At 43.4% G+C, this 22,155-nt stretch overlaps 1 protein-coding gene across 4 annotated transcripts in view; it reads right to left on the bottom strand.

The window, feature by feature from the left end:
- The window catches only part of LOC311248544 (focal adhesion kinase 1-like), a 169,352-nt gene that overhangs the window by 78,297 nt on the left and 68,900 nt on the right, over nt 1–22,155 (bottom strand). For all 4 annotated transcript variants that reach the window (XM_084339408.1, XM_084339409.1, XM_084339410.1 and 1 more), the window contains exons 7-12: nt 19,488–19,572; nt 13,198–13,298; nt 9,554–9,669; nt 4,220–4,320; nt 767–856; nt 130–334 (exon numbers count right to left, since the gene is read on the bottom strand). In XM_084339408.1, the coding sequence (XP_084195534.1) occupies nt 130–334; nt 767–856; nt 4,220–4,320; nt 9,554–9,669; nt 13,198–13,298; nt 19,488–19,572 (698 nt within the window). The remainder of the gene's footprint in view (nt 1–129; nt 335–766; nt 857–4,219; nt 4,321–9,553; nt 9,670–13,197; nt 13,299–19,487; nt 19,573–22,155) is intronic.

Below are 22,155 nucleotides of genomic sequence, written 5' to 3'. Positions count from 1 at the left end.
CTTACCTGAGGTGTGTTTTGAGCTCTGTGAAGCCAGGTGTCTCTTACCTGAGGTGTGTTTTGAGCTCTGTGAAGCCAGGTGTCTTACCTGAGGTGTGTTTTGAGCTCTGTGAAGCCAGGTGTCTCTTACCTGAGCTGTGTTTTGAGCTCTGTGAAGCGCGGCCTCTTGCTCGGGTCGTACGACCAACACTTGGTCATGAGACTGTACAGGGTGGGCGGGCACTGTGGGGGCATAGCCAATCGCTCGCCGTTCTCTATCCTGCCTATCACATCGTTGTTCTTCACCCCCTGGAATGGCTTAACTCCAAACATCAAGATCTCCCACATGCACACACCTGTTAGAGAGAGAGAGAGACATACACACACCTGTTAGAGAGAGAGAGACATACACCTGTTAGAGAGAGAGAGAGAGACATACACACACCTGTTAGAGAGAGAGAGACATACACCTGTTAGAGAGAGAGAGAGAGACATACACACACCTGTTAGAGAAAGAGAGAGAGAGACATACACACACCTGTTAGAGAGAGAGAGACATACACACCTGTTAGAGAGAGAGAGATACATAAACACTCCTGTTAGAGAGAGAGACATACACACTCCTGTTAGATAGAGAGAGAGACATACACACTCCTGTTAGAGAGAGAGAGAGAGAGAGAGAGAGAGAGAGAGAGAGAGAGAGAGAGAGAGAGAGAGAGAGAGAGAGAGAGAGAGAGAGAGAGAGAGAGAGAGAGAGAGAGAGAGAGAGAGAGATGTGTGTGTCTCACCAAACATCCAGACATCACTGGCTGAGGTGAATCGTCTGAAGTTGATGGATTCAGGAGCCATCCATTTAATAGGAAGTTTACCCTTAGATGCTGAGAAAGAGACAGAGAGAGAGAGAGAGAGAGAGAGAGAGAGAGAGAGAGAGAGAGAGAGAGAGAGAGAGAGAGAGATAGAGAGAGAGAGAGAGAGGCTTAGAGGGACATGTTATAAGTAAGGGATAATGTATAGCTATACTCGGTCATTGTCGCAAAATAATTGACCGACACGGAGTTTAGAACACAGAGGCGCCTCGCTGAGGTGTTCTAAACATCAGTGAAGGTCAATTATTTTGCGACAATGACCGAGTATAGCTATACATTATCCCGCTTATTACATGGCTAACTTACTAACAATATACCTAATTCATTTTACACCATCGACAAGACGAGATCAAATGCAGACGCAGTTCTGTTCTGTCGCTCCGCTGTCATTCGCCAGCAGCCGGCAGGTGTGTCTGATTGGCTGCACTGATGCAGTGTGTGTCAGTGGGCTTGATTGCTACAGCTGCGCACAGCGGTCATTATTGCTCGGCAGAGGTCCGTTATCGAGTAATAACGGACCACTGACGAACGCTATTGACGAATCACAATCAAGCATTTCGGCGAATGTTAAAACGCCATGTAATAATATGATTTATTTAAGCCTGAATGATATTCATGTTTGCTTGGGCCATGTGGTCGTGATGTGTTGGGTGCTTCTAGGCCAGAGAGAAGGTCTTCAGTAGGGGGGGGGGTCTTCAGTAGTGTCTGCACTGACACCAAACCACCACTAGATGGAGCTACAATGCAGTCTGTGCAACTGACAGATTCAGAAAAACCAGTAGTCTAACCCTAACCACTTCATTCTCTAAATACACTGAATAAGGATTTGTTTTGTTTTTACACTTACAACATTCATGCTGTAACATCCACACACTGCTTGCACACTGATACTCATTCATATTGGCTGATAATTAGTATATTTAAATAAATTATTTAGTTATTTCATAAATTGTGCCTGTGTCTCCCCTTTCTTGTTGTGGGCTTGAGCCAGCTCGTAACACTAGCACTAGGGCTGTCCCAGACTAAGGATTTGGATGGTTGACTATGATTGGCCAAAATTTGCCGTTAGTCGACTATTGGTCGACAAAAAAAAAGTATAATATATATATCATTCCATTTGGGCTGTGGGGGGTGCTTAATGTCTGAAGGAGTCGACTGAAGGCTTCTTGTCCTCTGCAAAAGCATGCAATTGGTCCACTGATGGATACATCTTGATATTTGTCTAGTCTAGTGTGTTCATTAGATGGGTGAAATCCTCTTTCAGTGCCTCTGTGCCTGTTTTCGTAGGCAGTTAGCCTCTGGTATGCGTGCCATTAGTGTTAGCCACGCTTCTAGGCCTATTTTCTTTTGGAAAGAATGATGCAATATATATATATTTTTTAATAATTATAAATATATATATTTTTTTATTATTATATTCGACTAAGAGGTTGGCCAGTTAACTACGGCTCCTTTCGACCGTCAGCCCTACTAGCCACAAAACAATGCAAAGTCAACAGAGTTGAGCTCCTGTCTGTACAAGCTGGCCAAGGCTTGTTGAAATCTACCTAGTGTGCTCTCGTCTTCAGTCAGCTCGTACAGACAGAAGCTCGACCCCATTGACTTTGCATTCGTTTGTGGCTAACTAGCGGGAGCTAGCATGAGGAACAGCATGGTTTGTGGCTAACTAGCAGGAGCTAGTATGAGGAACAGCATGGATTGTGGCTAACTAGCGGGAGCTAGCATGAGGAACAGCATGGTTTGTGGCTAAATAGCAGGAGCTAGCGTGAGGAACAGCATTGTTTGTGGCTAACTAGCAGGAGCTAGCATGAGGAACAGCATGGTTTGTGGCTAACTAGCAGGAGCTAGCATGAGGAACAGCATGGTTTGTGGCTAACTAGCAGGAGCTAGCATGAGGAACAGCATGGATTGTGGCTAACTAGCAGGAGCTAGCATGAGGAACAGCATGGTTTGTGGCTAATTAGTAGGAGCTAGCATGATGAACAGCATGGTTTGTGGCTAACTAGTAGGAGCTAGCATGAGGAACAGCATGGTTTGTGGCTAACTAGTAGGAGCTAGCATGATGAACAGCATGGTTTGTGGCTAACTAGTAGGAGCTAGCATGAGGAACAGCATGGACTGTGGCTAACTAGCAGGAGCTAGCATGAGGAACAGCATGGTTTGTGGCTAACTAGTAGGAGCTAGCATGAGGAACAGCATGGTTTGTGGCTAACTAGCAGGAGCTAGCATGAGGAACAGCATGGTTTGTGGCTAACTAGTAGGAGCTAGCATGAGGAACAGCATGGATTGTGGCTAACTAGAAGGAGCTAGCATGAGGAACAGCATGGTTTGTGGCTAACTAGTAGGAGCTAGCATGATGAACAGCATGGTTTGTGGCTAACTAGTAGGAGCTAGCATGAGGAACAGCATGGTTTGTGGCTAACTAGTAGGAGCTAGCATGATGAACAGCATGGTTTGTGGCTAACTATCCGGAGCTAGCATGAGGAACAGCATGGACTGTAGCTAACTATCTGGAGCTAGTATGAGGAACAGCATGGATTGTAGCTAACTATCTGGAGCTAGTGTGAGGAACAGCATGGATTGTAGCTAACTATCTGGAGCTAGTATGAGGAACAGCATGGATTGTAGCTAACTATCTGGAGCTAGTGTGAGGAACAGCATGGATTGTAGCTAACTATCTGGAGCTAGTATGAGGAACAGCATGGATTGTAGCTAACTATCTGGAGCTAGTATGAGGAACAGCATGGATTGTATTTGTGGCTAACTATCTGGAGCTAGTATGAGGAACAGCATGGATTGTGGCTAACTATCTGGAGCTAGTATGAGGAACAGCATGGATTGTGGCTAACTAGCGGGAGCTAGCATTAGGAACAGCATGGATTGTGGCTAACTAGCGGGAGCTAGCATGAGGAACAGCATGGACTGTAGCTAACTAGCGGGAGCTAGCATGAGCAACAGCATGGATTCTACTAGTCAACATCATCACTGGGCAGTAAGGAAGTAGGGCTGGTGTTCCAAAGACCACCTTTTACATGCTGTTCTGAATGTGTGTGTGTGTGTGTGTGTGTGTGTGTGTGTGTGTGTGTGTGTGTGTGAGTGTGTGTGTGTGTAGGTGTGTGTGTGTGTGTGTGTGTGTGTGTGTGTGTGTGTGTGTGTGTGTGTGTAGGTGTGTGTGTGTGTGTGTGTGTGTGTGTGTGTGTGTGTGTGTGTGTGTGTGTGTGTGTGTGTGTGTGAGTGTGTGTGTGTGTAGGTGTGTGTGTGTGTGTGTGTGTGTGTGTGTGTGTGTGTGTGTGTGTGTGTGTGTGTGTAGGTGTGTGTGTGTGTGTGTGTGTGTGTGTGTGTGTGTGTGTGTGTGTGTGTGTGTGTGTGTGTTACCTTTATAATAAGAACTATCTTCCATGTATCTGGACAGACCAAAGTCTCCGAGCTTCACGCAGTCTGCTGACGACACCAAGACGTTCCTGGCTGCGATGTCCCTGTAGATATACACACATATACATATATATATATATATATATCAGAGCTGTAGCGTGTCAGTAAACACACATATATATATATATATATATATATATATATATATATATATATATATATATATATATATATATATATATATATATATCAGAGCTGTAGCGTGTCAGTAAACACACATATATATATATATATATATATATATATATATATATATATATATATATATATATATATATATATCAGAGCTGTAGCGTGTCAGTAAACACACACATATATATATATATATCAGAGCTGTAGCGTGTCAGTAAACACATATATATATATATATATATATATATCAGAGCTGTAGCGTGTCAGTAAACACACATATATATATATATATCAGAGCTGTAGCGTGTCAGTAAACACATATATATATATATATATATATATATCAGAGCTGTAGCGTGTCAGTAAACACACATATATATATATATATATATATCAGAGCTGTAGCGTGTCAGTAAACACATATATATATATATATATATCAGAGCTGTAGCGTGTCAGTAAACACACATATATATATATATATATATCAGAGCTGTAGCGTGTCAGTAAACACACATATATATATATATATATATATATATATATATCAGAGCTGTAGCGTGTCAGTAAACACATATATATATATATATATATATATATATATATATATATCAGAGCTGTAGCGTGTCAGTAAACACATATATATATATATATAATATATATATATATCAGAGCTGTAGCGTGTCAGTAAACACATATATATATATATATATATCAGAGCTGTAGCGTGTCAGTAAACACATATATATATATATATATATATATATATATATATATATATATATATATCAGAGCTGTAGCGTGTCAGTAAACACATATATATATATATATATATATCAGAGCTGTAGCGTGTCAGTAAACACATATATATATATATATATATCAGAGCTGTAGCGTGTCAGTAAACACACATATATATATATATATATATATATATATATATATATATATATATATATATATATATATATATATATATATATATATCAGAGCTGTAGCGTGTCAGTAAACACACATATATATATATTATATATATATATATCAGAGCTGTAGCGTGTCAGTAAACACATATATATATATATATATATATCAGAGCTGTAGCGTGTCAGTAAACACACATATATATATATATATCAGAGCTGTAGCGTGTCAGTAAACACATATATATATATATATATATCAGAGCTGTAGCGTGTCAGTAAACACACATATATATATATATATATATCAGAGCTGTAGCGTGTCAGTAAACACATATATATATATATATATATATATATATCAGAGCTGTAGCGTGTCAGTAAACACACATATATATATATATATCAGAGCTGTAGCGTGTCAGTAAACACACATATATATATATATATATATATCAGAGCTGTAGCGTGTCAGTAAACACACATATATATATATATATATATTAGTGCTGTCAGGCGATTAAATTTTTTTATCTAATTAATTACAGGATTTGTAATTAATTAATCTAATTAATCGCATTTTAATCGCATTACCATTTTATGCCTCATATTCTATATTCTATAATCATATTTCAAATTGCATGTGTCCGGATGGCAGAATTCAGTACTGTATCTACAAAACCTTCTGTTTAATCATCTTCCATCTATTAATTTGCTTAGATTTTTCAGGTCTGGTCAATTTGAGCATGGTGTTATTCACAGTCAAAGATAAAAAAAGATTTATTGATATTCTCATTTGGTTCATTACAATTTACTCAAAATAAAATGTTCATTCAATCAATCACAGCGCAGATTGATTGATTGAATGAAAATGTTATTAACAGATTGCAGAATGGGTACAATACAGTACGGCTCAATACACACAATTGTTAAGGGAATGCAGACCAGAGAAAGACTTTCGTCTTGTTTACATCAGGGTCCCCCATTTTCAATTCATAATGAATTGTAAGTAAGGGTGCAACTTGCACCGTACAATCCATTCTTTGTGGATCTAGCCCACAGTATTTCTGACACTGGGAATACATTCCCTGAGATTCATAGATGTCCCTAGAATCAGATACCAAGAACATGCAAATGGACCATATTAAAAAAAAATCTGTAAATGTGTATTCTACATGCTTATGGAATGAATGAGATAAAAAAAAAATGATTATTAAAAAAAAAAAAAAAAAAAATGTAATTAATTTTGAGTTAATTTTCATAACGCGATTATTTGCTGTGTAATTAATTAATCTAATTAACGCAATAAACTGACAGCCCTAATATATATATATATATTAAGGCTGTCAAATATATCGCGTTAATATCGCGTTAACTCCCGATTCTATTAATGCCACTAATTTTTTTAACTCAAGATTAACTAAAAAAAAAAAAAAAAGACTTCACTCAGGTGTATTATTGATGCTCTCATTGATACTATGTTTGTTTCTGAAGTGTGTGTGTGTGTGTGTGTGTGTGTGTGTGTGTGTGTGTGTGTGTGTGTGTGTGTGTGTGTGTGTGTGTGTGTGTGTGTGTGTGTGTGTGTGTGTGTGTGTGTATGTGTGTGTGTGTGTGTGAGATATAGAGAGAGAGGGGGGTGAGAGAGATGACGAAGGGGCAAAAGAGAAAAAGAGCTGGGAGAGTGTGTGTGTGAGGGAGAGAGGGGGGTGTGTGATTAATCAGCCCTTGTGTGTGTGAATGTAACAAGTTCCTAACGTTTTCTTTCCCCTATTATTTCATGCACACTTTATTCATTGTTTTAAATTATTATTTTCTTTTAAGTTATTTTGTGCATCACTCTGTTTTGAATTTGATGCAAATTTGCAATGCATGAGGGTCATCCTTTTGTGTTAAATGGCTGCACAAAGCAAGCATTTGTTGACTTGCATGTTGATAAGAGTATTAAAACTTGGAACTTGAAAAAGATCTGTTTAAGGTAAAAAAAAGAATAAAAAAAAAATGCGATTAATCGCGAGTTAACTATGGACAATCATGCGATTAATCGAGTTAAATATTTTAATCGTTTGACAGCACTAATATATATATATCAGAGCTGTAGCGTGTCAGTAAACACACATATATATATATATATATATCAGAGCTGTAGCGTGTCAGTAAACACATATATATATATATATATATATCAGAGCTGTAGCGTGTCAGTAAACACATATATATATATATATATATATATATATATATATATATATCAGAGCTGTAGCGTGTCAGTAAACACACATATATATATATATATATATATATCAGATATATCAAATATATATATATTAGGGCTGTCAAAGTTAATGCTTTAACTTTGGATATTAATTTAAATGAATGAAAGCATTAAAATAAATTAATCTAGATTAATCTATGGAGTGAAACATCTTCAATCTTAGCGCAGCGGATATAAGAAAGAGGTCTAGCTGAGTCAATGTTGATGGTTTTGTTGAACATTTGTATTCCACAGGAGAGAAACTGTATTCAAAGAAAGCTATTAAAATAGTCTTTGAATCTAAATAATACTTACTTTGTGTTGATTTTACATTAATTCCATGATTTTACTCAAGTAAATATCTGTTACACGCTTCGGTCTTAAGTAGAAAAAATGCTATTTTTAATCTAAATTAATCTAGATTAATTACAGAAAATTTAGATATTAATTAGTAAAAAATATTTAATCTATTGACAGCACTAATATATATATATATATACACAGTGTTTCCCATTAATTACCTAGACTGTGGCGCCACAGTTTTATAATAAAAAAAGAAAAGAAAAGAAAGTAATAATAAAAAAAAGATTATATATATATATATATTTTAAATATAACGTTTGCCAATAGGGATGTAACAGTAGTATTGGCAGTGGTAGTAGTCGTAATAGTAATCCAGTATATTTTTTTATTTTCTAAAAAATAAACCAGTTCAACACAGGTAACCACTTTTGCTTAATTTCTTTGATGGTTCAAATGTCTGCTCTAGTGAGTGTAGTCGATTTTGGGTTTTGAGCACAAAGTTCATCATAGATCTAGCCTCTTCATTTTGCTCTCAAAGTGCACCAGATTGATGCATTTAACTTTAAAATGTACACAAAAAAAGTTACGGGGGGAGGGCATGCCCCCAGACCCCCCTAGAGGGGCCGAGGTTCACCCATCACAGTCTCATAAAATCCTGTGGGAAACACTGCATATATATATATATATATATATATATATATATATATATATATATATATATATATATATATATATATATATATATATATATATATATATATATATATATATACACAAACACACATAATATATATATATACACTAGGGCTGACCCCTATTAGTCGATTAGTCGACTAATCGGTCGAAAGGAGCCGTAGTCGACTGCCAAGTCGAATACAAAAAATATATATATATAAAAAAAAAATTTATCATTCTTTCCAAAAGAAAAGAGGCCTAGAAGCATGGCTAACGCTAATGGCACGCATACCAGAGGCTAACTGCCTAAGAAAACAGGCACAGAGGCACTGAAAGAGGATTTCACCCATCTAATGAACACACTAGACTAGACAAATATCAAGATGTATCCATCAGTGGACCAATTGCATGCTTTTGCAGAGGACAAGAAGCCTTCAGTCGACTCCTTCAGACATTAAGCACCCCCCACAGCCCAAATGGAATGATACAAATGTGTTAGTCGACTAATAGTCGACTAACGGCAAATTTTGGCCAATCATAGTCGACTATCCAAATCCTTAGTCGGGGACAGTCCTAATATACACACACACACACACAGGGAGAGGAATTTTGGTTTTGAGGTTATGAAAACTGAAAACATCTTTACGTACTAAGATCCTTAGTTAATGTATCTTCTACACTGGATTCAAACAGACTGACTTTGAGACATTAAGGCAGACTGTTTTACACAAGAATGACTATTGTAATAATGTCCCGACTAAATGATCCCTCATCTAGTAAAGTCATACATCCTCAACTTCGTGTGTGTGTGTGCGTGTGTGTGACCGTGTGTGTGTGAGTGTGTGTGTGTGTGTGTGTGTGTGTGTGACCGTGCTTGTGTGAGTGAGTGTGTGTGTGTGTGTGTGTGTGTGTGTGTGTGTGTGTGTGTGTGTGTGTGTGTGTGTGTGTGTGTGTGTGTGTGTGTGTGTGTGTGTGCGTGCATGTATGTGCGTGTACCTGTGTACAAAGCGCTTGCTCTCCAGGTACGCCAGCGCTGAGCTGAGCTGATGAGCAAACAGGATGAGAGAAGCCAAGTCTAGTGTATACTTCCTCATCTGTAGAAACGAACGCAGCTGTGAGAGAGAGAGAGAGAGAGAGAGAGAGAGAGAGAGAGAGAGAGAGAGAGAGAGAGAGAGAGACAGACAGGGAGAGATAGAGAGAGACAGACAGGGAGAGATAGAGAGAGACAGAGAGCGACACAGAGAGAGGGAAAGAGAGACAGAGAGAGATATATACAGAGAGACAGAGAGAGATACAGAAGAGAGACAGAGAGAGATACAGAAGAGAGACAGAGAGAGATATATACAGAGAGACAGAGAGAGATACAGAAGAGAGACAGAGAGAGATATATACAGAGAGACAGAGAGAGATACAGAAGAGAGACAGAGAGAGATACAGAAGAGAGACAGAGAGAGATATATACAGAGAGACAGAGAGAGATACAGAAGAGAGACAGAGAGATACAGAAGAGAGACAGAGAGAGATACAGAAGAGAGACAGAGAGAGATACAGAAGAGAGACAGAGAGAGATACAGAAGAGAGACAGAGATATATATATACAGAGAGACAGAGAGAGATACAGAAGAGAGACAGAGAGAGATATATACAGAGAGACAGAGAGAGATACAGAAGAGAGACAGAGAGAGATACAGAAGAGAGACAGAGAGAGATATATACAGAGAGACAGAGAGAGATACAGAATAGAGACAGAGAGAGATATATACAGAGAGACAGAGAGAGATACAGAAGAGAGACAGAGAGAGATACAGAAGAGAGACAGAGAGAGATATATACAGAGAGACAGAGAGAGATACAGAAGAGAGACAGAAGAGAGACAGAGAGAGATACAGAAGAGAGACAGAGAGAGATACAGAAGAGAGACAGAGAGAGATACAGAAGAGAGACAGAGAGAGATATATACAGAGAGACAGAGAGAGATACAGAAGAGAGACAGAGAGAGATATATACAGAGAGACAGAGAGAGATACAGAAGAGTGACAGAGAGATACAGAAGAGAGACAGAGAGAGATACAGAAGAGAGAGAAAGACACAGAGAGATGGAGAGAGACAGAGAGAGATATACACAGAGAGAGAGAGACTTTTAGAAACTTTATTGTGTCATTTTGTGTGTAATATTGTGTATTTTGACCTATTGACCTTTTTACTGTTCGTAAACAATGATGACATCTCCAGGGACAGTCTGGATGAAACCATGTGACGTCTGATGACCTATCAGTGTGTTTGTTTACCTTCACCCAGTCAGGTGCTTTCATCCACACTGTCCCCAGAGTCGCACAGAAAGACAACAGAGTAGGGGTGTAAAGGTACACGTATCCGTACAGAACCCAACAGTTTCAGTGTGTACCGTACCGTACCGAACGGCTGTAGTGTGTACCGAACGAATACAACAGTATGTTAACCGCCCACCGGGGGCTGTTTTTTTCTCTCTCTCTCTTTTCTCAGAATCTAATATAATAATAATATTTTTTTCTTTTCTTTACAAGTCGATTATTAATTTCAATATAGAATATTCGTTGACAGCCCTACAAGTACAATTAGTTACTGCACACTACATCGCCCCTGAGTGGAACATGGAAAGCCAAACTTTCCCCCACTGTACCGAAAACCCGTACCGTACCGTGACTTCAAAACGTAAGGTTATTCTATACTGTTTCTATGAGTTGGGCAACCAAGGCGCACCAGCCCATAAAGTGGTTTCAACATTGAAAGCACCCAGGGCCAGCGCTAATTGGTCTCGCAGACCATACGCTGATTTCATAACTAGCGTATATGCACGTCGAGAACCCAAAACACATCGACGGCGAATTCTAATAAGAAACACTAGACAACGTTTCCTCCATGCTGTCTGGGACGAGCAGCAGGAAGCCGGCCTATAAGACACAGACACGGGTCTCATATGACGCGCCTGAGGGTAAAAACCCTGTCAATTCTGCCCTTTATATAAGAGGGGAAGACAGAAGTTCCCCCAGAGAGACCTCTACGCGAGTAACAATTGAAAAAGATATATGTAATAATTGGGCCAAGTGACCCAATACACACTTTAATAGAGAGCAGAGCAGAAAACAACAGTCTTCGAATGCATCGCATCATCCAACTTTGACAATGAAAGCGGTCTGCAGCACAGACCCTGAAAACTCACGGATATGTCTCATGGCCAATAGGAAAAACGCGCCTAGTGACGTATTCCATGGCCGGAGAAAATCCCGTGACCCACCCATCCTAATATGGAGTGGAACCAGGGAACCCCCCCCCCCCTTCCCCCTCTCTGTGACGCGCTGACCCCTCAGCCCGACAGGGAGACTGACAGGCAGGAGGCCCAACCTCCTGGCCAATCAGTGTCGCAAATACAACAATATCCAAACGGGGGGAGGGGTTTATTAGTCCACCCCTTATGACCCCTCACCCCTGATACGATGCAATAACAAAGCAGAGCCATGACACCAGTTGTAGCGCGCTACATGAAAGCGCATATACCTGTTAGGGTAATAGCTTCACATTCTGCATGCCAGCCACAGACGATAACCTTGTTTGTGCAAAAAACTGGTTTTTATACACGGCTCAGGTGTATGTGCGAAACTCGCCACCTGAAATTTATACCTTTACCCTAAAGTAAAGAAAAAACAACAGACCAAAGAGAGGGGCCAAAGGACCTTGGTACAAGAGCTATATATGTACAACTTCTGTAGGCTAACACCCAACCCAGTTGAGGCTCCAGCAGAACACTACCACCAGGCCGTTCACCCCCGCTGTTCGCCGTCTTACGACAAGAGCCAGCCGAGGCGAAGAGTCTGCGACGCAAATCCTCGGCCACCAGAGGACTGCCCTCTGGCGGGGGAACCAGGGCCGGAACTCGGCCACCTCACAGGAGATGGGAGCTCAACGGCCCCTCGGCGAAGCACACTCCCCTCCGGGCGCCGCACAGGCGCACCTGCCTGCCACAACCGTGGAGCCAGGAACGCCCCACGACGCACGGAGGACGCATGGAGGGTAGAGTTGTAGACGTCTAGACCCTCCGATGGTGAAGACATTATCCCTTTATTTTCTCGAAAATTAGCGAGAGAGAAAAAACAAAGTCAACGTAGCTCCTTTCCAACAAACTACTTTTAGCACTAAACTAAAGTGGTGTTTACACAAACTTCTCGTGGTGAAAGTAGGGAAGGAGCTGATTGTGTGGCCACGACCCCGCTTATATAGGAGCGGATATGGGTGTGGCCAGGCGGAGGTGAATAGGGGTGTACATGTGGAGAACGTTTTTTCATTATTAGAATGGATTAAAGGGATAGTTCCACTAGAGCAGAGGGTAAAGCTATACGATTTATAACCGAGGTACGTACCGAACCGTGGTTTTTGTGTACCGTTACACCCCTACAGCAGAGTGTAATAATATAGTTTAACCAGGTATGTAAAGACAAGCAGAGAGAAGTTAAATATTATAAAGTAAAAAAGTTGTTGTACTGTACTAGTTTTAGCACTATGGTACCTCTCCTAGTGTACACAGCTCCATAATAATCCAGATGGGGTTTTCAGTACCTCTCCTAGTGTACACAGCTCCATAATAATCCAGACCAGGTTTTCAGTACCTCTCCTAGTGTACACAGCTCCATAATAATCCAGACAGGGTTTTCCGTGATGACTCCAATCAGCTTAACGATGTGGGCGTGGTCAAACTGTCGCATGGTCACTGGAAATATATATATATATATATACTGTATATACTGTATATATAATAACAGAATATATGTGCTAAAGACAAAATATATATATGATCAAATACATTATAAAAATCTATGCGTATACACAGCCAAAATATATATACAGTCAAAACATATAAATATAATTAATAATTATAAATAATGAATAATTCCATCTCTGTGTTCAGACTTGATAGTGTAGTGGTTAAGACCCCTTCCTCTGGAACCACATGGGGTCCGATCCACCAGAACATCGGACATCTCTCCTGTGTCCTCCCTACTCTGTCTCCCTCTCAGCCTCCCTACTGTCTCAATAAAGAACCTTCTCTCCTGTGTCTCCCCTACTCTGTCTCCCTCTCAGCCTTCCTACTGTCTCAATAAAGAACCTTCTCTCCTGTGTCTCCCCTACTCTGTCTCCCTCTCAGCCTTCCTACTGTCTCAATAAAGAACCTTCTCTCCTGTGTCTCCCCTACTCTGTCTCCCTCTCAGCCTTCCTACTGTCTCAATAAAGAACCGTCTCTCCTGTGTCTCCCCTACTCTGTCTCCCTCTCAGCCTCCCTACTGTCTCAATAAAGAACCTTCTCTCCTGTGTCTCCCCTACTCTGTCTCCCTCTCAGCCTTCCTACTGTCTCTATAAAGAACCTTCTCTCCTGTGTCTCCCCTACTCTGTCTCCCTCTCAGTCTTCCTACTGTCTCTATAAAGAACCTTCTCTCCTGTGTCTCCTCTACTCTGTATCCCTCTCAGCCTTCCTGCTGTCTCAATAAAGAACCTTCTCTCCTGTGTCTCCTCTACTCTGTCTCTCTCTCTCAGCCTTCCTACTGTCTCTATAAAGAACCTTCTCTCCTGTGTCTCCCCTACTCTGTCTCCCTCTCAGCCTAATGTCTCAATAAAGAACCTTCTCTCCTGTGTCTCCCCTACTCTGTCTCTCTCTCAGCATTCCTACTGTCTCAATAAAGAACATCCTCTCCTCTACTCTGTCTCCATCTCAGCCTTCCTACTGTCTCTATAAAGAACCTTCTCTCCTGTGTCTCCTCTACTCTGTCTCCCTCTCAGCCTTCCTGCTGTCTCAATAAAGAACCTTCTCTCCTGTGTCTCTTCTACTCTGTCTCTCTCTCAGCCTTCCTACTGTCTCAATAAAGAACCTTCTCTCCTGTGTCTCCCCTACTCTGTCTCCCTCTCAGCCTTCCTACTGTCTCAATAAAGAACCTTCTCTCCCGTGTCTCCCCTACTCTGTCTCCCTCTCAGCCTTCCTACTGTCTCAATAAAGAACCTTCTCTCCCGTGTCTCCCCTACTCTGTCTCCCTCTCAGCCTTCCTACTGTCTCAATAAATAACCTTCTCTCCTGTGTCTCCTCTACTCTGTCTCCATCTCAGCCTTCCTACTGTCTCAATAAAGAACCTTCTCTCCTCTGTCTCCCTCTCAGCCTTACTACTGTCTCGATAAAGAACCTTTTCACTTGTGTCTCCTCTACTCTGTCTCCCTCTCAGCCTTCCTACTGTCTCAATAAAGAACATTCTCTCCTCTGTCTCCCTCTCAGCCTTCCTACTGTCTCGATAAAGAACCTTTTCTCTTGTGTCTCCTCTACTCTGTCTCCCTCTCAGCCTTCATACTGTCTCAATAAAGAACCTTCTCTCCTGTGTCTCCTCTACTCTGTCTCCCTCTCAGCCTTCCTACTGTCTCAATAAAGAACCTTCTCTCCTGTGTCTCCCTCTCAGCCTTCCTACTGTCTCAATAAAGAACCTTCTCTCCTGTGTCTCCCTCTCAGCCTTCCTACTGTCTCAATAAAGAACCTTCTCTCCTCTGTCTCCCTCTCAGCCTTCCTACTGTCTCAATAAAGAACCTTCTCTCCTGTGTCTCCTCTACTCTGTCTCCCTCTCAGCCTACCTGTCTCTATAAAGAACCTTCTCTCCTGTGTCTCCTCTACTGTCTCCCTCTCAGCCTCCCTACTGTCTCAATAAAGAACCTTCTCTCCTGTGTCTCCTCTCCTCTGTCTCCCTCTCAGCCTTCCTACTGTCTCCATAAAGAACCTTCTCTTCTGTGTCTCCCTCTCAGCCTTCCTACTGTCTCTATAAAGAACCTTCTCTCCTGTGTCTCCTCTACTCTGTCTCCCTATCAGCCTACCTGTCTCCATAAAGAACCTTCTCTCCTGTGTCTCCCTCTCAGCCTTCCTACTGTCTCCATAAAGAACCTTCTCTCCTGTGTCTCCCTCTCAGCCTTCCTACTGTCTCGATAAAGACCCCTCTCTCCTCTGTCTCCCTCTCAGCCTTCCTACTGTCTCCATAAAGAACCTTCTCTACTGTGTCTCCCTCTCAGCCTTCCTACTGTCTCCATAAAGAACCTTCTCTCCTGTCTCCCTCTCAGCCTCCCTACTGTCTCTATAAATAACCTTCTCTCCTCTGTCTCCCTCTTAGCCTTCATACTGTCTCTATAAATAACCTTCTCTCCTCTGTCTCCCTCTTAGCCTTCATACTGTCTCTATAAAGAACCTTCTCTCCTGTGTCTCCTCTACTCTGTCTCCCTCTCAGCCTTCCTGCTGTCTCAATACAGAACCTTCTCTCCTGTGTCTCCTCTACTCTGTCTCCTTCTCAGCCTTCCTACTGTCTCAATAAAGAACCTTCTCTCCTGTGTCTCCTCTACTCTGTCTCCTTCTCAGCCTTCCTACTGTCTCGATAAAGAACCTTCTCTCCTGTGTCTCCTCTACTCTGTCTCCCTCTCAGCCTTCCTACTGTCTCTATAAAGAACCTTCTCTCCTCTGTCTCCCTCTCAGCCTTCCTGCTGTCTCAATACAGAACCTTCTCTCCTGTGTCTCCTCTACTCTGTCTCCCTCTCAGCCTTCCTGCTGTCTCAATACAGAACCTTCTCTCCTGTGTCTCCTCTACTCTGTCTCCTTCTCAGCCTTCCTACTGTCTCAATAAAGAACCTTCTCTCCTGTGTCTCCTCTACTCTGTCTCCTTCTCAGCCTTCCTACTGTCTCGATAAAGAACCTTCTCTCCTGTGTCTCCTCTACTCTGTCTCCCTCTCAGCATTCCTACTGTCTCAATAAAGAACCTTCTCTCCTGTGTCTCCCTCTCAGCCTCCCTACTGTCTCAATAAAGAACCTTCTCTCCTGTGTCTCCCTCTCAGCCTCCCTACTGTCTCGATAAAGAATCTTCTCTCCTGTGTCTCCTCTACTCTGTCTCCCTCTCAGCCTCCATACTGTCTCTATAAAGAACCTTCTCTTCTGTGTCTCCTCTACTCTGTCTCCCTCTCAGCCTCCCTACTGTCTCAATAAAGAACCGTCTCTCCTGTGTCTCCCTCTCAGCCTCCATACTGTCTCTATAAAGAACCTTCTATCCTGTGTCTCCCTCTCAGCCTTCCTACTGTCTCTATAAAGAACCTTCTCTCCTGTGTCTCCCTCTCAGCCTTCCTACTGTCTCAATAAAGAACCTTCTCTCCTGTGTCTCCTCTACTCTGTCTCCCTCTCAGCCTCCATACTGTCTCTATAAAGAACCTTCTCTCCTGTGTCTCCTCTACTCTGTCTCCCTCTCAGCCTCCCTACTGTCTCAATAAAGAACCTTCTCTCCTGTGTCTCCCTCTCAGCCTCCATACTGTCTCTATAAAGAACCTTCTCTCCTGTGTCTCCCTCTCAGCCTTCCTACTGTCTCTATAAAGAACCTTCTCTCCTCTGTCTCCCTCTCAGCCTTCCTACTGTCTCAATACAGAACCTTCTCTCCTGTGTCTCCTCTACTCTGTCTCCCTCTCAGCCTTCCTGCTGTCTCAATAAAGAACCTTCTCTCCTGTGTCTCCCCTACTCTGTCTCCCTCTCAGCCTTCCTACTGTCTCAATAAAGAACCTTCTCTCCTGTGTCTCCTCTACTCTGTCTCCTTCTCAGCCTTCCTACTGTCTCAATAAAGAACCTTCTCTCCTGTGTCTCCTCTACTCTGTCTCCTTCTCAGCCTTCCTACTGTCTCGATAAAGAACCTTCTCTCCTGTGTCTCCTCTACTCTGTCTCCCTCTCAGCCTTCATACTGTCTCAATACAGAACCTTCTCTCCTGTGTCTCCTCTACTCTGTCTCCCTCTCAGCCTTCCTACTGTCTCAATAAAGAACCTTCTCTCCTGTGTCTCCTCTACTCTGTCTCCCTCTCAGCCTTCCTGCTGTCTCAATAAAGAACCTTCTCTCCTGTGTCTCCTCTACTCTGTCTCCTTCTCAGCCTTCCTACTGTCTCGATAAAGAACCTTCTCTCCTGTGTCTCCTCTACTCTGTCTCCCTCTCAGCCTTCATACTGTCTCAATAAGGAACCTTCTCTCCTGTGTCTCCTCTACTCTGTCTCCCTCTCAGCCTTCCTACTGTCTCAATAAAGAACCTTCTCTCCTGTGTCTCCCTCTCAGCCTCCCTACTGTCTCAATAAAGAACCTTCTCTCATGTGTCTCCCTCTCAGCCTTCCTACTGTCTCAATAAAGAACCTTCTCTCCTGTGTCTCCTCTACTCTGTCTCCCTCTCAGCCTTCCTACTGTCTCAATAAAGAACCTTCTCTCCTCTGTCTCCCCCTCAGCTTTCCTACTGTCTCAATAAAGAACCTTCTCTCCTGTGTCTCCTCTACTCTGTCTCCCTCTCAGCCTTCCTACTGTCTCAATAAAGAACCTTCTCTCCTCTGTCTCCCCCTCAGCCTTCCTACTGTCTCAATAAAGAACCTTCTCTACTCTGTCTCCCTCTCAGCCTCCCTACTGTCTCAATAAAGAACCTTCTCTCCTCTGTCTCCCCCTCAGCCTCCCTACTGTCTCTATAAAGAACCTTCTCTCATGTGTCTCCTCTACTCTGTCTCCCTCTCAGCCTCCATACTGTCTCTATAAAGAACCTTCTCTCCTGTGTCTCCCTCTCAGCCTCCCTACTGTCTCTATAAAGAACCTTCTCTCCTGTGTCTCCCTCTCAGCCTCCATACTGTCTCTATAAAGAACATTCTCTCCTGTGTCTCCCTCTCAGCCTCCCTACTGTCTCTATAAAGAACCTTCTCTCCTCTGTCTCCTTCTCAGCCTTCCTGCTGTCTCAATACAGAACCTTCTCTCCTGTGTCTCCTCTACTCTGTCTCCCTCTCAGCCTTCCTACTGTCTCAATAAAGAACCTTCTCTCCTGTGTCTCCTCTCCTCTGTCTCCCTCTCAGCCTTCCTACTGTCTCAATAAAGAACCTTCTCTCCTGTGTCTCCCCTACTCTGTCTCCCTCTCAGCCTTCCTACTGTCTCAATAAAGAACCTTCTCTCCTGTGTCTCCCCTACTCTGTCTCCCTCTCAGCCTTCCTACTGTCTCAATAAAGAACCTTCTCTCCTGTGTCTCCCCTACTCTGTCTCCCTCTCAGCCTTCCTACTGTCTCAATAAAGAACCTTCTCTCCTGTGTCTCCTCTACTCTGTCTCCCTCTCAGCCTCCCTACTGTCTCGATAAAGAACCTTCTCTCCTGTGTCTCCTCTACTCTGTCTCCCTCTCAGCCTTCCTACTGTCTCTATAAAGAACTTTCTCTCCTGTGTCTCCCTCTCAGCCTCCCTACTGTCTCTATAAAGAACCTTCTCTCCTGTGTCTCCCTCTCAGCCTCCCTACTGTCTCAATAAAGAACCTTCTCTCCTGTGTCTCCCTCTCAGCCTCCCTACTGTCTCTATAAAGAACCCTCTCTCCTGTGTCTCCTCTACTCTGTCTCCCTCTCAGCCTCCATACTGTCTCTATAAAGAACCTTCTCACCTGTGTCTCCCTCTCAGCCTCCCTACTGTCTCAATAAAGAACCTTCTCTCCTGTGTCTCCCTCTCAGCCTTCCTACTGTCTCAATAAAGAACCTTCTCTCCTGTGTCTCCTCTACTCTGTCTCCCTCTCAGCCTCCATACTGTCTCGATAAAGAACCTTCTCTACTCTGTCTCCCTCTCAGCCTCCATACTGTCTCTATAAAGAACCTTCTCTCCTGTGTCTCCCTCTCAGCCTTCCTACTGTCTCAATAAAGAACCTTCTCTCCTGTGTCTCCCTCTCAGCCTCCATACTGTCTCTATAAAGAACCTTCTCTCCTGTGTCTCCCTCTCAGCCTCCATACTATCTCTATAAAGAACCTTCTCTCCTGTGTCTCCCTCTCAGCCTCCCTACTGTCTCTATAAAGAACCTTCTCTCCTGTGTCTCCCTCTCAGCCTCCCTACTGTCTCAGTAAAGAACTTGTCAGATTACTTACACGCTTCCTGGAGGAACTTCTCTCGGACGCTGTCGGAGGTGCAGTTCTTACAGGTCTTAATGGCTACGGACAGGCCCGGCTTCTCCTAATAAACAAGGCATATTATTTATTATGATTACATTCACAATTCAAGGCTGAAGCATGTTGTGAAGCGTGTTGTCATATCAGCACAACACTGGTAACACATCGGTAGTGTGATAGTAAAGGGTTAACCTTCTGTAGTGTGGCAGTGAAAGGGTAAACCGGTTGGTAGTGCGGCAGTGAAAGGGTTAAAGTGGAAATGAAGCAGTGAACAATGTGATCCTAGTTTGTTTGTTGTGTACCTTGTGTAAGACAGGGTTCTATAATCAAATGTGAAATCTATCTTATTTGTCTGAAAAATCAAATATAATATCCCTGTTTTCAACATGGGCGCCGCCATTTTGTTGCTGACGTCATGGCTGACGTCATGGGGCTTGTTTGGTGTATACACTGCTGGTTAGCTGCCTATAGTGAATGGGTCAGTCAGTAAATAAAATGTTGCCTACAAAACAACGGGACCGCGGTGGTTCTGTTTGTATTGCTCCTGGCTGTTCAAACTAATTTTACCATGTGAGAGAGAGGAAAGTTGGTTAATTTCCACAAACTACCAGTGAAAAAAACAGTGTTGTTGGCATGTTGGCTCAGGCTGGCTGCACTCAGGCGGCGTGATCAGCCTGTTGGACAGGGAATGAAGATCCCCAGAGAACACTTCATTGCCTCGGATTATGTTGTTGGGGGTGGAAGGTTTGTCCAGAAGACCACTAATCAGCTGAAGCCTGATGCGGTTCCCTCGGTCTTCGACAGACAGACCGGCGTTAGCTCTCGGGAGCTAGCATCAGCCGGGAGTTAGCACCAGCCGGGGACCGGCGTTAGCAACCGGGAGCGTCGCGGAGCATTCAGCCTGCTGGCTACCTAGATCCACTTCAACCAGCCGAGCGTCGGGAGCTCCAGCAGCTTGTCGATGTGCTAATAGCCTGGAGCCAGCTACCGTTAGCTTGCCGAGGCTATTAGCACACCGACAAGCTGTGTAGCCAGCTACCGTTAGCTTGCCGAGGCTATTAGCACACAGACAAGCTGTGTAGCCAGCTACCGTTAGCTTGCCGAGGTTCCAGCACACCGACAAGCTGTGTAGCCAGCTACCGTTAGCTTGCTGAGGTTCCAGCACACCGACAAGCTGTGTAGCCAGCTACCGTTAGCTTGCCGAGGTTCCAGCACACCGACAAGCTGTGTAGCCAGCTACCGTTAGCTTGCCGAGGTTCCAGCACACCGACAAGCTGTGTAGCCAGCTACCGTTAGCTTGCCGAGGTTCCAGCACACCGACAAGCTGTGTAGCCAGCTACCGTTAGCTTGCCGAGGTTCCAGCACACCGACAAGCTGTGTAGCCAGCTACCGTTAGCTTGCCGAGGTTCCAGCACACCGACAAGCTGTGTAGCCAGCTACCGTTAGCTTGCCGAGGTTCCAGCACACCGACAAGCTGTGTAGCCAGCTACCGTTAGCTTGCCGAGGTTCCAGCACACCGACAAGCTGTGTAGCCAGCTACCGTTAGCTTGCCGAGGTTCCAGCACACCGACAAGCTGTTTAGCCAGCAGGCTGAATGCTCCGCGACGCTCTTGGTTGCTAACGCCGGTCCCCGGCTGGTGCTAACTCCCGGCTGGTGCTAGCTCCCGAGAGCTAACGCCGGTCTGTCTGTCGAAGACCGAGGGAACCGCATCAGGCTTCAGCTGATTAGTGGTCTTCTGGACAAACCTTCCACCCCCAACAACATAATCCGAGGCAATGAAGTGTTCTCTGGGGATCTTCATTCCCTGTCCAACAGGCTGATCACGCCGCCTGAGTGCAGCCAGCCTGAGCCAACATGCCAACAACACTGTTTTTTTCACTGGTAGTTTGTGGAAATTAACCAACTTTCCTCTCTCTCACATGGTAAAATTAGTTTGAACAGCCAGGAGCAATACAAACAGAACCACCACGGTCCCGTTGTTTTGTAGGCAACATTTTATTTACCGACTGACCCATTCACTATAGGCAGCTAACCAGCAGTGTATACACCAAACAAGCCCCATGACGTCAGCAACAAAATGGCCGCGCCCATAATGATAAATGCTTCAAAAATGCACATAACAAATCGTTTTTTCTTAGAAACTGCTTATTTTTATAACGTGATTTTTTCTGTGGCTTATCTAAATACTAATGTGATGATATGAATATGTATTTATCGCACTGCTTCATTTCCACTTTAACGTTACGACGGCAGGCTGCGCCCTCCTCATCTGTCGCCGGCACGCCGTGTTATTGCTAAAGCTAAATTGACACCTTACTCTGCCTATCACGTGCTTCCTGTTTCACCTTACTCTGCCTATCACGTGCTTCCTGTTTCACCTTACTTGGCCTATCACGTGCTTCCTGTTTCACCTTACTTGGCCTATCACGTGCTTCCTGTTTCACCTTACTTGGCCTATCACGTGCTTCCTGTTTCACCTTACTCGGCCTATCACGTGCTTCCTGTTTCACCTTACTCTGCCTATCACGTGCTTCCTGTTTCACCTTACTTGGCCTATCACGTGCTTCCTGTTTCACCTTACTTGGCCTATCACGTGCTTCCTGTTTCACCTTACTCGGCCTATCACGTGCTTCCTGTTTCACCTTA

This window comes from Notolepis coatsorum (assembly GCF_963971535.1).
Source record: "Notolepis coatsorum genome assembly, contig: SCAFFOLD_353, whole genome shotgun sequence".
NCBI lineage: Eukaryota > Metazoa > Chordata > Actinopteri > Aulopiformes > Paralepididae > Notolepis > Notolepis coatsorum.
Note: the sequence above shows the minus strand (reverse complement) of the source record. Positions and strands in the feature narration are given on the sequence as shown.